A 16,409-nucleotide genomic window follows, 5' to 3' on the forward strand; every position below is an offset into this window, starting at 1 on the left:
ATCCAGAACGTTTTTAACTGTCCATCTAGTATTCTGCACACTTTACATTTTTAGCAATTTCTGATTCTAATTAAGTGAAAGAATTCCCTGGGTTAAGCCCACAGTTCTCAAATTGAGAAACAAGGAATATGACAGCTGACAGTACGCTTTTTAGTGACACCTTGTGGCAAAATGGAAAACAACATATTGCAAATTTCGAAGAGTTAAGTGCCAAAATGTAAACAAATGCACTAGCATTTTATTTTTCACTTACATCAGAAGTCCAGTAAGATGCATTTCACTTCCTCTGATAGTGTGAAAAGATCCAGTGTGAAAAGATTTTTGGATTCTGCCACCTGCATCAAATATTGATTTCCCAATTATTTGGAACACTAAAATGAAGGCATTATGAACAACGTCCAAGTGCATTTTATCCTATGCATTATTACCCCAGTGTAAAGTTAAGTTGTCACCAGCCTAATTTAGTGACAAGTTATGCCCATTGTGAAGTGCTTAAAATAGTTACCAACTTTTTTTCTTCTTTAATGTAATACCCTCTGCCGAGTGCTGGGGCCCACATGCAATCAACCACTTTTCAGTGCCTGTTTCTCCCACTAACCACCACGCGCGCACCAAGACATCACGATCCTGCCGGTAGGCTGACATGCAGCTGTTCACCTCTTGGCCTGTTTGCTGCCCTGGCGCCTTCCTTTTAACTGTTGTTTTCTGGCACTGAAGACCCATCCTGATATTGAACTGGACATCTCTATTCACAGATTCAAGCTCCTGATAGCAACTCTAGTGTTAATGATTCTCTTGCTACAGAGAAAGTTCACATCATGATGCTTATTACTTCCATGTTTTGGTTGGAGCTGTGTGTCCTAATTTTACTCTAATTGGAGAAGAGTAACTTGGAGAAGAGTAACTTGGGGACTTACCCATCTCTGACATTTAAGAGACGTATCCAGAAGAGGTATCAATGCACGGAAGCCCACTGTGGATCTGATAGATTTTATCCATAAGATACCCACACTCTTTGGACTTTAGCATGAACTAGTCCAAATCCCATCTAATCTGAGTTCATAAATAGTACCCTGGACCTCATGTGGCTAGAGCGAATTTCTTACAGTTTAACTGTGTGACTTTGTTAAAAGCGCCGGTAAAATTATTAGACCACCATCCCTGTAAGTCTGCCTCACCATGTTGGGTCAGAAGGGAACACGTGCCAAAAACAAGGATGTACATATGCAACACGTTCAGGTGTGGTTCATTCACCCGTGTGCCATCCGGCGAATCTGAACTTCCACAAAAAAAGGAGCAACAGAAACAGTCTTGTTTCCCTCTCCCCATCCTGCGTTCCTCGCAGGTCTTACTTTCCGACCTCGCTACGGCGGAAACCGCCTCTAGCCCCGAGGGGAGGCGGCGGAGAGGCGGCGCTTCCTCCCCCGCCCCGCTCCGCGCCCCGCCGCAACCGCGTCACGCGCTTTTCCTGCCGTCCGGCCCCGCGCGCGCGGCCGCGGCAACCCGGAAGCCGTTCGGGAGCGCGCCCGGCGCGGAGGGGCCGCCGCCGGCTCTAGGGGACCCGCTGGCGCCCGCGTGTCGCTCCCGCCCCCTCCCCCGCGTGAGTAGCGGTTCGCGCCCCACGCGCGCGCCGCGCCGCGCCCAGTCGCGGAGGCACCGACCGCCGGGAGGCCTGTGCCGGCCCCGAGACGGCGGCCGGCGGCCTCGGGGCATGCCGCAGGCTTGTGCTCCCTTCTACTGCTTTAATCAGGTCGATAAAAAAGCGTTACTAAAGCTGTACTAATGAAAACAATACAGTACCCATACATTAAAATCTATTAACAAATACATATTGCGTGAGGGGAAAATACAGCTTCATTCCCTGCCTTCTCTTGGCCTTGTAGGCACCAAGGATAGGCTGCAAGGGAAAGCTGCTCCGACAAGCACGGCTTTAACGTTGAGCACGCGTCTGGGTTGGAACAGCAGCATCGGCTTCAAAAGGAGAAGCTCGCCTTGTACCTCCCTTTAGTTCAGGAGCGTTGCTGCTTCGGGAGGAGCATGCCTCCGTCCTGACTGCCGCTAGTGATTCATTTCTGGCACAAAAGCAGACCATGCACTTGCCGTATTCAGCATTACCAGACCCAGCGTTCCTCACATCTGCTGTGCTATGATTAAAAACATGGTAGCGCAATCATCGCTGAAGAACTGCTTTCAGTTGTCTTGCGTTCTCAGGACTCCAAAGGCTGGCTTCAAAGGCACGAGTAACAGAGGGCTCATTCTCCAGTCTGTTTCTAATGATGTTTACCAAAATCTAGCTGTGGAAGACTGGATCCATGACCACATGAACTTGGAGAACCAGCAGGTCCTTTTCATTTGGAGAAACTCTCCTGCTGTGGTAATAGGGAGACATCAGAACCCCTGGCAGGAATGCAACCTTCAGCTCATGAGGCAAAATAGTATAAAACTAGCCAGGAGAAGAAGCGGAGGAGGGACAGTTTACCATGATTTAGGGAATATCAATCTGACTTTCTTTACAACCAGAAAAAAATATGAACGAATGGAAAATCTGAAACTAGTTGTGAAGGCACTGAAAGCCCTGCGCCCCCAGTTAGATGTACATGTCACAGATAGATATGACATCTTGCTAGATAGACATTACAAAATCTCAGGTACTGCTGCAAAGCTGGGAAGGACAACTGCTTATCACCACTGTACCTTACTCTGTAATGCAGATAAATTTGTTTTATCTTCTGTGCTAAAGAGTCCTTATAAAGGGCTAAAAAGCAATGCCACTCCTAGTGTGCCTTCCTCAGTGAAAAATCTCTTTGAAGAGGATCCTACTTTAACTTGTGAGATGCTTTTAGGGGCTATTGCTGAAGAATACGCTATGCGACATCAAATAGATCATCACATCACCTTAATAAACCCAGCTGATGAGACTGTGCTTCCTGGAATTAATAATAAAACTAAAGAACTACAAACCTGGGAATGGGTGTATGGAAAGACACCAAAGTTTAGTATTAGCACGTATTTTAATGTAGTCTATAAAGATTCTGTTCTTGCAGTTAAAGTAGATATGGATGTAAAGCATGGAAGAATCGAAGTCTGTAACATTGATGTACCAGAGCAGTGGCTGCCACCAGCATTGTGCAATGAACTAGTGAAGAACCTCACTGGCAGTAAGTTTTGCCCAAATGAAATCACTACACTAGCAACCACGTTACTAAGAACATGTCCACAAGAAGATGAGTTGCATAACAAGTGGAATCTCTTATGTGAGAACATGAGAATGTTAATGTGACTTTTACTTTGAAAATACAAGTCAAATCTCTGCTGCTTTTTCAGTTAATTTATTGAAAATGAAATTAAAACATTAATTTGTGGAATCTGAACTTCTTTTCTCCCATTTATCACTAATGTTGTTTAATCTAGTGCTTTTGTTTACTGTTACTTACTAGTCAGGGTAAAAAACTAGATCTCAGGCTGCCTGCATGCAAGGTTCCCAAACTGTAGAGCGTAAATTGTTGTTACAGGCTGCAGCCTTGTATCACTCCATCCCAACAGACAAATCATCACTGCTTAAGCCAGGCAAAGGGGTAGGAGACCCCCAGTTGGCTCTACAGCAAAGAAGGTAACAAATGACTCATGGAGACAAGACAGAGCAGAGGGAAAACTGCCATTGTGGTACTGCGCTGGATTCTTAGCCTATATTCCCACCTCCCTGCAGATAAATAGCTCAAAGGCTACTCAAAGTGTCTCAGCTCCTGGCATGAGGCTTTATTCACTGTGTGGAGAGGGTGGTTCCCTCAGTTTCTGGTTTAAAGATCTTTTTTGCACTGCTCCTGTCACCCTCCCCCCCTCCAGTGCCCTATTGTACAAGTAATGCTCACAGCTGTGCAGTGAATCAGTGCCCAAGTTTCTCTTGGGTGAGGGCTTTGTCCATGCATGTGCAGAAGAAGGGAAAGATAAGGAGTTTCAGCATGGGGGTTACATGATGAGGGCAGGAGAGGCCAACTGGAATGCAGGCTGTAGGCACCTCCTTTGTACCTGCAATGCCTAGCTCAAAGCTGCAGTAGCAGCCGCGATAGGTATTGCTATCAGAACAAGTTCAGCTTAAATGTTAGCAAATACACATTAGAGACCTAGGAGAAACAGGTTCCTGGTGTTACTCCTAGGAGATAATTTGCTACTGGAAGGCAACAGTAAACTGAAAGTGACAGTTTTTTGTTAAATAAAAAAAAATGTTTAATATAAAGTGATTCATGAAAGAAGTGTTCAAGACTGATTTCACAGTCATCTTTAAAAGATGGCTGGCTGACCAGCTCCCAGCAGCAGGAAATTGTATGGTAGAAGCAATTTACCTTTAGCTAAGCAGCTCAGTCAGTGGGGCAATGAATGACATTCAGTTGACTCCAGTTGGGAAGGTGGTTTAAGCTGAGCTCCACACATGGTGGTGCCATGAGACACAGCCCTGGCTGTAGATTCCAGGTGACAACCTGACCACATGAGTGCGAGTGGCAGCACAAAAGAACATAGCCTGAAATTGGTAAACTAACCATGAAACTGTGCCCTTAGATTGCTCTGATAAAATGCAGACCATGGTAATTGATTTTATTTTCATCGATGTCTATTCCTCTTTATACACAGTGCTCCTACTGATAATGAAAGGAACATTCAAGGATGAAGTGCTTATAAATAAAAGTCGCAGTGCAGTGCCAGCTATGCAGATACTATATCTCCGCCAGACCTGCAAGGAAATGAGTAGCCTTAGCTACATAACTGAATTACAGTATACTATTTCCACTTAAGTACTAAAATTTAAAATTGATCTAAAATATTTAAGGTGACTTTTTATTTAGCACCTGTATGCTTGAAAATGAAAACATTTAAAGCTTCACATTTGGGAGGCCTACTGTATCTGTATTCACAATGAACCTTCTCTCATAAATGGCTGATCTATGATGCATTATCCAGCTTCCAGGTGCTGCCCTATGTAGCACAGAAAAGTATTTAAACAGATGACCAAAACTACAAATAATAAAAAATAGCCTTTATTCACATTAAAAAATAAGTATACATTATACACAACTGAATGAAACTCATGACAGTGACTGGAAAACTAGTATCACAGCACCAAGCTGCAGAATTTCTCTGGGATGGTTAGAGGGACAGATTGCTAGTAAACAGCTTCCATGGTACATACAGTATTTTTTTTTATTCCCTCTCCTCCTCATCTTGGTAAGGATAATGAACATACAGCAACAATAGAGAAAACTCCAAGCATGGCACTAACATAGAAAATAGCCAGACAGAGGTGGTTCTGCACAGACTATTTCTGGTAGAAAAGGTTAATAAAATATTGCCTGATACAAATTCTACAAATGATCAAGAGACTAGAAATGCAAATGAAAACAATTATGGCCTTCAAACAGAGGTCTGACAATATTATAGAGGAGGAAAAAAAGACATAACACTGTAAGGCTGAGACATTATTATGCAAAAGGATAAGGATGGCAGACCACTGGCAAACTGTGCCCCAGAGAACAAGGCAAAGGCCAGCTCTGCTGCTTCTTGATAGCTGAGGAATAGATTAGTTGTTAGAGGTAGCACTAAAAGAATAGCAGCATTCGCCTACAGGAGCTGAAGGAAGAATGAAACGAGTTCAAAAGGAACAGATAAAGGAATTCATCAGCCATCAGGAAAGGGAAGCACAGAGATATTAAAAGTTCTGGTGATGAACAGGCAAAAGAGGGAGCACCAGGGTTGCCTCTCCATTGTACTCGTACAGGACCATATCACAGGGGCTGTCTACTAGAATAGATTACAAGATGGAGAAAGCATAAGGCACCTGTCAGACCTGGGGCTGCAAAGACCTGGAAGATGTTACTGTCTGTTTTCCATGTCAAAATATGCCATTTTGCTGGATTCTTCCTAACAACGATGAAGAAACTTCATATCAGGTGAGAAAGGTAGCAGCTTGGATGACACCTTCTTGTTTCTAGAGGATGAAGTGAACATAAGAAAAGTTTTTTGTCTTTCAATTAGCATATTGTTCAGGATCTTCATTGACAAGGAAGTTTCAGAGTATCTGACTTTTGGATTCAAAAAATTTAAAAAACCTCTTATTTTATTTTTAATTAAAATTTTGTTTTTAAGGAAACTATCTTAGTAGCAGGCAAATAGCTTATTGCAATTGAGATTGGCATGATTAGCAGGACAAACTTTACACTTGAAACTCAGGAAAAAAGATTGGGAGAGGATGATACAATCTCTCCATGTCTGAAGTGAAGGATGGAAATAAGGTAGATGACAGTGCAGCATGGAACAAACATACAGGAACAAGAGGGAAAAACAGTACAGTCAGTGTATTGTTTGTACTCTTTTCAGCTGAAAGTCTGTCATGTGGAGACGCACAAAAAGATTCTAAAGTGGTTGTATACTGAACACTACAATATCTGTATGCAAAATTCTGACAATAGAATGTCAGAGTTGGGATTCCCGGTAGTGTGTGAAATCCAATATTACAGGATCAACCAAAGCACAGGAGAACTATAGTCATGACTAGAATACAGGAATTAAAGAAAAAGGCGGCTGAAGAGAGAGGAGGTGAAGTTACAGCTCAGCCTCATATGTTTATGAGGTGGGCAATTAAAGAAAAGAAGAAATAAACCCCTAAATTTGCATAATTGAAACAAAATTAATAGTAAAAATAGAAATCATAATTAAAAAAAGGCCTTTGAGAGACTGTTTTAAAGGTCTGTTACAAAACTGCTTCCCTGTAAGCTCAAATTTAGACATGGATTATATTTGTTACGATTATGGAAGAACTATGTACACTGGGAATTGTACAACTGTAATTCCTCAGACTGGAAAAGGCTCAAATATTCTTAAAAATACCAGTGCTAGACTAAGTAGGTATTATGGAGTTGCTTCTGATGGTGGAGAGCTGGATTCAAGTAGTACCTTACAGTCTTACATCTTTGTACTGTTAAGAACACTCATTAAAAGCAGTGATCATGTTTTCTTTGTATGTTTTGTATGAAAGACGTCCACTGTGGTTTCATGACAAGGCCGCAAATCAAAGTCACAGTATCCAATGCTGAAACGACCCTATAGAGATTATCAGAATTAATACAAATAACACAGAATGAGGTATTTTACAGAATAAGTGATCTAAAGAGGTCAAAGTATTCTTACCTGTGGTTTCTTAAAATAATCAAGTCCCCTTCCAATCTTGATCATCCATCCACTGTCGAATCTATTTAAAAAAATGCACATTAGCTCACCTTTGCAAATCTGAAAATCACAAATATGTTTAATAAAAAAATAGTTATACCTACAAGGCAAACAAGTTCCCTGTTTTAATCACAGTTACTTCCTCCTGTAACTGTTATCTGTATGAAACATGCAACACACTATTCTAAAATAGACACCCAATATTATGTTCACAGTTAGAACACATAGCATGATGACTAGCTGACTTTACTCAGTGAGGGTCATTGCCTTCCGCTTTTTAAACTACAACTGTGATTACAAATTGTCTCCAGTACAAAATATTGTCAACAATATTTTGTTTGATTTTAATCAAACAATATATTGTTTGATTTTAAATAATTGTCATTCACTGATTTATCACCCACCTAATTTCTCGATCATGAATTGAAGATGAAAAAGAGATGTTCAGTGTTACTCCATGGTTCCTCAATGACTGTTTTATTTCTTCCAAGCCACTTATCTGTTGAGCCTTTCCATTGCCCTGTTAAAGTAAAAATAATTAATTTTTTTCACCAAAACTACTATTTTCACCATACATACTACACGCGGTCACCTCTTTCTTAACTCACCAATGAAACAGTTTTAATAATAATTTAAACCCCAAAAGACTCACTTGGACAAGGGCAGATTGATGTTTCTGTGGATAGGATAAACAGCAGATTACAAGCAGACTTAGTAAGGGATGTGGAGGAAGAGCTTACTCCCAGTTCCCCTGAAGTAGATACATGTTACTATTTGAGTCAAAAGAAATGCAGTGACATTAGAAAGGTTTTAGCTCATCAAAGCCTCTAAAATGACAACCATATACAGGTGCTGGGAGAATAAATATGTCTCTATAGATGTGATGGTTTTGATGATATTTTTCACAACACTTTCACAAAAATATTTTTCCATTTAGCATCCTTCTTAAAAAGGATCTGTTAGAGTTAGCAAAACCACCTAGATTTATTAAATGATTTATGTTCAGTTATCTATTTTTTCTCTTAATTTTGTTTCCTTCTGAAGACATCAGCGCCTCAGTCTAGCAAATAGTAGTATGTAAGAATTTAAAATTATACAAAAATGTCTATATATATATGTGTGTGTGTGTATGCTTGTACACATACATATATGTGCACAGTATCTCCTGGGCCTGGAGAAATAGAAAACAAAATGAGACACTTACTTCATCATAGGAAGTGAGGAGGTGAATTGTTTTCACTTTGCAGGGCCCTTTAACTAGCATCTCACAGAACCGTAGGAAGTTATACAACTGTAAAAGTTACATTTTACGCAGTAAATATTGGAATTTTGCTAGCAATAACAAAATTTATCTGTAAGTTACATCATGTATCTACTTACCTGATGAACATGCCTAATGTAAGGGTCTTCCACCCAAACTTCAGTAACAATCTCATTAAGGTACTCTTGGAAAAGTTTTTCATAGCTGAAACCTGTTGCATTTTCATCTATCTTAATTTGCTTATGGTATTTGCCATCTAAAAAAAAAAGAAGTCTCTTTTTCAGTAAACATCACCATGTAACTCCTATGTCAACCATCTTGCTCATAAAGTATTTATGTACACACAGGTATATACATCCAAACAGGTAAATCACAGCTGCATACCTTGCTTCTCTTTTTCAACATATTTTTTAATATCTTCAGCTCGGGTCATGTACTCCGATATTTTCTGCCGGTAATGATGCTTTTTCACCTCATCTTTCGTAGCTGTGAGACACAAACATTTAGGCAAACTCTCCCGGGGAGAAACGCAGAGAACTGAGCTCTTCCCAGCGTTCACCCTCCAGGCGAAACCCGCACGTTCTGCCTTCCCCCAGCCCCGCGTGGTACCTTTCACCACCTGCAGCAGCAGGTCGATGCCCTCCTGGTAGCACACCAGCGACTCCTGGAAGCGGGAGGCCAGGTCCAGCTCCACCGCCCGCCTCACTGTTTCCGCCCCGGCGCGCTCCAGCGCGGCGGCGGCATCGCCCCCGGCCCGCGACATGGGCGCCGCGGCACCAACGGCAGCGCCAACGGCAGCGCCAACGGCAGCGTCGGCGCCACGCGGGGGCGCTGCGCGCCGGCCGCCCGCCTGCGCATGCGCGCCGCCTCACCCGCCGCTGGGGAAATAGAAACCGAAGCGCCGCGCGGTGCCTCGCCTTTCTCCTTCCCCCGGCGCGGAACTGAAGCGCTGCGGTGCTTGCGCCCCGCCGGGAGCCCGCGCGCGAGGATGGCGGTGGCGTCGGGGCGAGGCGGCCTGGGCCGGGTAGGTGCTGGGGAGGCGATGGCTCGAGCTGGGGGTTGCGGCTCGGGCGTTAGGTGGCTCGGGGCTGTGTGTCTCGCCGTACGCGCTCCGCCTGCGGCTGCGGGAGGCCGCCACGAAGCTGCACCGGCGGAGGGGAGGGGCCCCGGTGCCCCTCCCTAACCGTCTCCCTGCAGGCGTCGTGGGGGGGAGGGGGGTTACGGGTCGTGTGAGGGGTCAAACTTCAGGGGCGTCGCCCGGGGCGGCGGGGCCTCTGCTGAGGAGACAGCGAGGCGTGAGAGTGCGGCCGTTAGGAAGGCCGAGGAGCTGCGGGCGCCTGGGGTCCACAACCCTCCCCCTCCCTTTCCCCCACCCCCACTTCAACCACCACAAAGTACAATAAACACAGAATTTATACTCCCCCGGCCTCGATTTGAGTGTTTGTCTAATCTCTTTGTAAATGCTAAGAACTCTAGAGTACATTCTGGACTTTTTTTTTTTTTTTTGTAGCTACTGAGGAAAAGTGTGGACAGGCTACCTTGCCCAGTATGGTTTCGTCCTCTGTTTACCAGATCAAGAATTCCAGACTCGGTATGTGCTACAGTAGTTGAGAAACTGAAAATCAGTATTTGACTTCTTAATTCCGTGCTTTCTCTGGTGTGACAGCTTTCTACAAACATCCATAATTACCTTCCTAAAGCCAAGAAGACTGAATACTTTGCTTACCTGTACAATTTAACTTACTTATCTGCAAAAATTGCTTAGTTTTAATTGCCTGTTTTTCTAAAACTATTCTTAAAGCACATGCAAAAAAATTATAATTCACAGGTTAAACAGAGGTGCTTGTACTAGGTGTATGTGGATTAAATGCTGCAGTGATATAGAGCATCATTTACATACCTTGTGCGGTTGTTTCGCCTAACCTAAGAGTTAAGATATTCATCTGCAAACTGTTAAAAATACATATGTGACCCTAATATTATAAAGGCTAAATTTGAGGTCACTTTTCAGTGCTTTGGTCTTCTGAAAAGAAAGTAATTAAAACATAAGATCTTTACGAAAGACTTTTTTGAGAGTTATTTTGTTAGATATAATAACAATTCAGATATTTAAAGAACAAACCTGTGGTTTTGTGAACTTCTTAATCTAGGTATTTCAGCCACGACCTGGAGATCATGAAAAGTACGGAGGTGACCCTGAGCAGCCACACAAAATCCACATTGTTACTAGAATAAAAAGCGTAGTTGGCCGCCCATACTGGGAAAAGAAGATAATACATGATCTTGGACTAGATAAAGTATGGTTTGTTTTTTTTCGTTCATACTACTTACGTACATCAATAAAGTAGAAACATAGGGCAAAACTTTATGTATATGTGTGTGTGTGTGTAAAATCTTTTTAACTTCAGTTTTGGAAGCACAAAACTTGGTTTGTTTTAGTGCTGCTCTAAGTATAACTAAGAAACTGATCATTGGTTTAGGAGTGGAAAGGAACATTAATGGCAAATTACCATTTAGTAGGAATTCAGAATATCACTGTGTGATGCTTCTGCATGAAGAGAACTTTACTTTGAGAATTCTGCTGAAATAATAAGAGATTTGCAAGTATTTTAAGTTCAGTTTTCTCTGAGGGACATGTTATATATTGCAAGTAGGCAAGTAGGCCTTGTTTATTAATGAAAGGGCTTACAAATCCAAAAGGTATGATGAATTTTAGGACAAACTGTAAGAGTTTGTGCAAACCATTATTCACTTAGTGCAAAGATTCTTATCAGTGTATTATGAAGAAAAATAGTGCACTTATTCAATCTAAGTAAGCAGTCTCATCCCTAAACTACTATATTTACTACTTATTATTTACTACTATACAGATGCTTTTGACAACTATTTTTAATGTTTGGAAGAAATCTGAGTATATTCATAACATAGTGGACATAGAGCTGAATTTGCCTTTTATTGGAATTGGGAGTTTGATCAAGTTTTGATTTCATATTGTTAGGTATGTTCTTGATACATTACTGCTACTTCTGTAAATCTTACATTTACATACATGGTTTATTCTTTTACTGCTAGTGTGACAAGTTCAGTGAACAGACATTTGATTTTTGGAAATACCTTTTGAAAACCTAGTCTATCTTTTTTTTATAGGCACATCAGCCAAGACTGCACAAAAACATCCCTTCTGTGAATTCCAAACTAAAAGTTGTTAAACATTTGATAAGGTTTGTTGACTGACTGTTTAACTCAGAACATTTAATATAACTGTTTTGTCATAGAACTTTACTAAACAAACTTTTTTTTGCCTATAGAATACAGCCACTGAAGCTACCTCATGGGTTGCCAACTGAAGAAGAAATGTCAGACACCTTTCTCACGAGCAAAGGAGAGCTTGTAATTAAACAGCGTCTGAAACCTGTGGAACAGAAAGAAATTAAGTCATGAGGTTTACTGGCTGGACTTATATTTTATAAAATAAATAATTTAACTCCTAAATTAGAACTCCTGAATTGTATATATGAACTGTTACCTTAATTCTTAGCCTGACTGTTAAAAATGGCAATGGTGACCCTGATGCTCAAAAAGATTGTAGAAAAATTACTTGCATACAAATATAAAATTTAGTGTTGCTAATGTTTTCCTGGAAAATTAAATGAATGATAGGCTTTTTTTTCCTGGTTAGTGCATTCCTCAGTTAACAGTAAAGGTTTAGAATGAAGGTGCATGATTTCACCTTTTCTGCTCTAAGAAAAGATTGAAGAGCACTCTGTTTACCAATTCCAAAAGAATTGACTGGCCATCCAACTGAGAGGATCATCGATGGAGGCAGTCATGGAGTCAACAGTCATCTTGTCTCCTTCATAGCCTAAGAGGCTCTATCTGAACTCCATTTGGCAGCAACAGAAGCTGAGATTCAAATCTTGGTAGGTTATATAATTTGTCTTTTGGGAAATGTGTTCTCTTACTGTATACATATTTCTTGGTTCTACAGGTAATGATAGCCTAAGATCTTTAGTCTATGTGAAAGTTAATGCTCTTTCTGTGCTTACATTGTGGACTTCAGAAATATGGAGACCCTGAAGCATTGTTTGTTTGTTTTAAGTTAGTAATTATGAGCCCTGAACTTAGAAAGTACTGCTTTCCACTGAAGGATCTTGAATAGTAGTGTGCAGTGATTTTGAGAATATCTCTATTTACAATTTAACAATTGTGGTCAAAATCAGAAAGCTGCTGCTGTTATCAAATGATAAAGTAGTTTTCATTCCAGTGAGTGTAAAGTCTGTAGTTTACCAAGCTGTGAGCCTCTCCCACACTAGACAAATTGTAGAGGAGTTGATCTTAATGACTGTATGTTGTGAGAAGATCAGAGGGATACAGGCTGGAAATGCAAGTTTATCCTGTCTGCTTGCTCGCAGGGAGTAAACACTAGTAGGAGTTCACAGAAATAGACATATCAGCAGAGGGACATAAAATGTTAGAGGTACTCTGTGCAGGAGAAGAGAAGAGTACTGATATTGAAGAGTTTAGTGGGTCCTACAGACAGGCCAAAGGCAGAAGTGCAAAGTTGAGCTGAAAAATCTCAATTTCTCAATGTATTGCAGGCTGTATTTGGAAGGACATAGAAAATACTGACTCCAGCTGAAAGGATATAGAGTTGCAAGATAAAAATGAGGCAGTTGAATGTTGTTTTCCACTACTACCCAGATACTTGCATAGCATCTTGCACTGCAGTGTGTTACAACTCTGCACTGTCTGTTGTGTGGCATTTGTGGTGTCATGCTCTCAATGGGAGTTGCTTAGTAAATCTGAAGGTTCAGCTCTTCTGAAGGAACTGTGGAGTGCATCCAAGGTACTGGGCGTGTTTAAAGGAGATGGCACAAGTACTAGGACCAAGGAAATTATGTAAGTGGGTGCTGAGGGACAGCAAATGCAAAATTGTACCAGGAGTGGCTGCATGCGATGCCCAAGCCAGGATTTTTTAGGGTTTGTTTCACTGTCGCTGCAGCCTGGTGAATCTCCAACAGAGGGAGCGCTGCCAGTTTGGTCATAGGCAGTACATGTACAAATAAAGGATCTTAAACCCTATGGATGCCACAAGCTACCAAAGTACTGCAGTGTGAACTGAAAAGTGTAATTAATGAACAAAAAATTAGGAGGATGCTTGCTTGGTACTATGCAAAATTTAAAATATGTGATTAAACTATCTGGTTAGAGTTAATTGTTGCCTCCTAAGTACAGAGAATGGAAAGTGCTTTAGATGGTGTCTGTATTTCTGGGTAAAATTTAGCTACAAGAGACATCTACTACTGTCTATCATTGACAAGGTGGCAGTTTTCATGAAAAATGAAAACTATATAGCTAAATCAGCCCAAGGGATCAGAGGCTGTCTCCCAAAATGCTTTAAAATATGATATGTTAAAAGAATGTTTATTATGCATGAACTTGCATCAGATTTTGTAAACTTCATGTGATTTTTGAAAACATGATGGATTTGTAGATATTCCTATCCCAAATCTTGAATCTACATGAATATATACCTTCAGTAAAAGTATTCATTACAACAACTTGATTTTGAACAGGTTGTTTGCAACCATAAAGGCTAAAATGAAGTATATTAATTGAATTATTTTTAAAGAGTAATTTAGTATTTTCTCTCTTGTCATGGGAAACAGCTACTTTAGGGTCACGTTTCCAGAGTTAATAGTGATTAAAGTAAATGATGATATAATACAAGGCACTCTTTGAAGAATAAACTTGTAAAATATTTATTGCAAATAATCAGCTACTTCAGCATTACCAAAATACAGGCCTAATAAGTGAATATATTAAAAATTTTGTACCACTACTAAACACATGTATTTATAGATAGAATCTAAGAGAGGACTTGTTAAGCAATGTTATGACTCTTTCTTGCAGCATTAATCTCCTGCTTGAGAAACTGAAAACACAAATGATAGCTCTGCTTGAATTTTCTCACAAAGTGAGATGAAAAATAAATGGCAAACAATAAGTTAGAGTTTGGATTATTAGTGATACTATCTTTTAAAGTGATTTTTTAAGTCTCAGCTGAGAAAATCATTGAAAGCTTGTGCTTGTTTTTGGCTTCATTCCCTCCCCGCATCTCAATGTTTTTTTGGGGGAGAATCCAGAGTATTTTTTTGAAAGCAAAGTATCCAAGCAGTGACTCAAATCGAATCAATACTCGAGTATCTTTCTTGGTATCCATTTTTCTCACAAAATTGGGCTCTTGTGACCACATCATTGGCATAATCATTCTTTGTTGTGCCAATATCCATTCTGTTATAGCTGTGGACATTCTTAACTCCTGCATTATAGGCTGAAATCCCACCTGAAATGAAAATGAAAGAAACACATAAATAAAGATGATAATTCTTCAGTAAATAAAAGACCAAACACAATTCACAGCTTAAGTTTATTCCTTTATTTTGTAGCTCCTCTCTTTCTTCCTTGCTATTTTTGGCCATGATATTAGCATTTCCAGCTCTTTTCCTCCCTGAGGTGTTCCTTTTGTGTTTTAACATTGCAATGAAATCGTAATTTCGTTCTTTATACCAGACTTGGCAATCCTCATCCCCTTGCTTGTGTTAGGCTAATGTAGCACCTTTGGTAGGTAGTGCAACTGTTTCCTTTTGTGTATATTCCTTCCTATCTGACTGCGCTAGGAACCTCACACGTATCTGTACTGCAGTTGGGCTGAAGGACCCTACTCTAACAAAGGCGCCAACCGTAATCAGTGCTCACGGAAATAATGATGCATGTTAGATCATGAGGGAAATCCTCTCGGGAGAGAGGAACAGGCTCGATGAGAGGCATTGCATATCCCTCTGGCTCTCCGACCTTGCATTTTCTCTTTGATTTTCTTGAATATTTCTTAGAGCATCTCCAAGGCAACTCGTAACTTGATGTACCCAGGTAGGATTTTTGGTTTTTGGCTGCGGGCAGCTGACTCAGTGCGCTTCCTACGTGGGGCTAGGAACCAGCTTGCCACGCGTCTGCCCGAGCACCACAAGGTTTCTACTCTGCAGCATGAATACTGCTACTTTCTTAAAAATTAAAGCCCTTTGAATTGGAGTTAAAAAAATGTTTGCTATGAGTTCAGAGCTAGGAAGAGCCTGACCAAAAAATAACCAGCCCCCGTCACTGCTGGAAGCAAAGCAGTGCTGACCAGGAGGGAGCTTGCGATATAATAAAGCCTGTGAAGGCCAAGACCCGGGAACAGGAGTGTGCTAGAGAGCTGCAGCTGCTAAGGATTTGGATTTGCAGAGAGTATTGAAAGTCAACACCTCGGATGAACGCGCAAACCCAAATGATTATGGCGTGTGGAGCACACCTGTCAAGCAGTCAGTAAGGACAGCGCTGGACACGCTCCCTGTCACTGCTAGTCCGTGCTGACATGTATCCCCCCCATGGTGAATTTTGTGAGGGTGAAATACCATTTCTCTCTGTTTGAGCAGCCCTTTCCCTTAAGCTGAGGAATTCATCCTGTGTCGTGTCATTGAATGATTCAATTTACGATTTTCTCTGATGCGGCTGGTACCTCACATGAAGAGCCAGCTGCAAAAAGTTACAGCAGCCCCAGTATAGAGCTTGATGTTCAAGATCGCAAAAAAGTTTTAAGGGCAACTGAAACCCAGTTGTCCGCTCTGAGAGGAAGTAATGTGGAACAGAAATGGCTCATATAGAACCGAAATAAATAAGCACCAAAAGTTCAAACTATCTCTGAAGATGATTCATAAACCAGTAATCTCACACAGAATCATAAAATTGGTGAGGTTGGAAGGCACCTCTGGAGATCACCTAGTCCAACCCCTGCTCAAGCAGGGTCACCTAGAGAATGTTAGACAGGGTTGCATCCAGGTGGGTTTTGAATATCTCCAAGGATGGAGACTCCACAACCTCTCTGGGCAACCTGGTC

General features: G+C 41.2%; 3 protein-coding genes across 4 annotated transcripts; 2 read left to right on the top strand and 1 right to left on the bottom strand.

Moving 5' to 3' along the window:
- The first annotated feature begins 1,940 nt into the window (after positions 1-1,940).
- Positions 1,941-3,365, top strand: LIPT1 (lipoyltransferase 1). Its single transcript, XM_062575062.1, has one exon. The coding sequence runs from the start codon at positions 2,147-2,149 to the stop codon at positions 3,278-3,280; it is 1,134 nt and encodes a 377-aa protein (XP_062431046.1). The 5' UTR covers positions 1,941-2,146; the 3' UTR covers positions 3,281-3,365.
- A 1,643-nt stretch (positions 3,366-5,008) lies between these two features.
- Positions 5,009-9,263, bottom strand: MITD1 (microtubule interacting and trafficking domain containing 1). 2 transcript variants are annotated; one of them, XR_009958342.1, is made up of 8 exons: positions 9,086-9,263; positions 8,861-8,962; positions 8,596-8,732; positions 8,420-8,506; positions 7,620-7,735; positions 7,177-7,237; positions 6,943-7,089; positions 5,009-5,977 (listed from the first exon to the last, which is right to left on the bottom strand). XR_009958342.1 is itself a non-coding variant. In XM_062575075.1 (7 exons), exons 1-7 carry the CDS (start codon positions 9,237-9,239, stop codon positions 6,994-6,996), a joined length of 753 nt encoding a protein of 250 aa, XP_062431059.1. In that variant the 5' UTR covers positions 9,240-9,263; the 3' UTR covers positions 5,009-6,993. The 2 variants fall into 2 exon arrangements, 1 of the variants encoding a protein (XP_062431059.1); XM_062575075.1 differs by having other exon boundaries at positions 5,009-7,089.
- Positions 9,264-9,348: 85 nt separating this feature from the next.
- On the top strand, positions 9,349-14,892 carry MRPL30 (mitochondrial ribosomal protein L30). The gene is made up of 5 exons (XM_062601592.1): positions 9,349-9,500; positions 9,987-10,067; positions 10,627-10,773; positions 11,624-11,697; positions 11,785-14,892. The coding sequence occupies exons 1-5, from the start codon at positions 9,465-9,467 to the stop codon at positions 11,915-11,917; spliced, it is 471 nt and encodes a 156-aa protein (XP_062457576.1). The 5' UTR covers positions 9,349-9,464; the 3' UTR covers positions 11,918-14,892.
- The last annotated feature ends 1,517 nt before the right edge of the window (positions 14,893-16,409 follow it).

This window comes from Rhea pennata, chromosome 1, assembly GCF_028389875.1.
Source record: "Rhea pennata isolate bPtePen1 chromosome 1, bPtePen1.pri, whole genome shotgun sequence".
NCBI classification, from domain to species: Eukaryota; Metazoa; Chordata; class Aves; order Rheiformes; family Rheidae; genus Rhea; species Rhea pennata.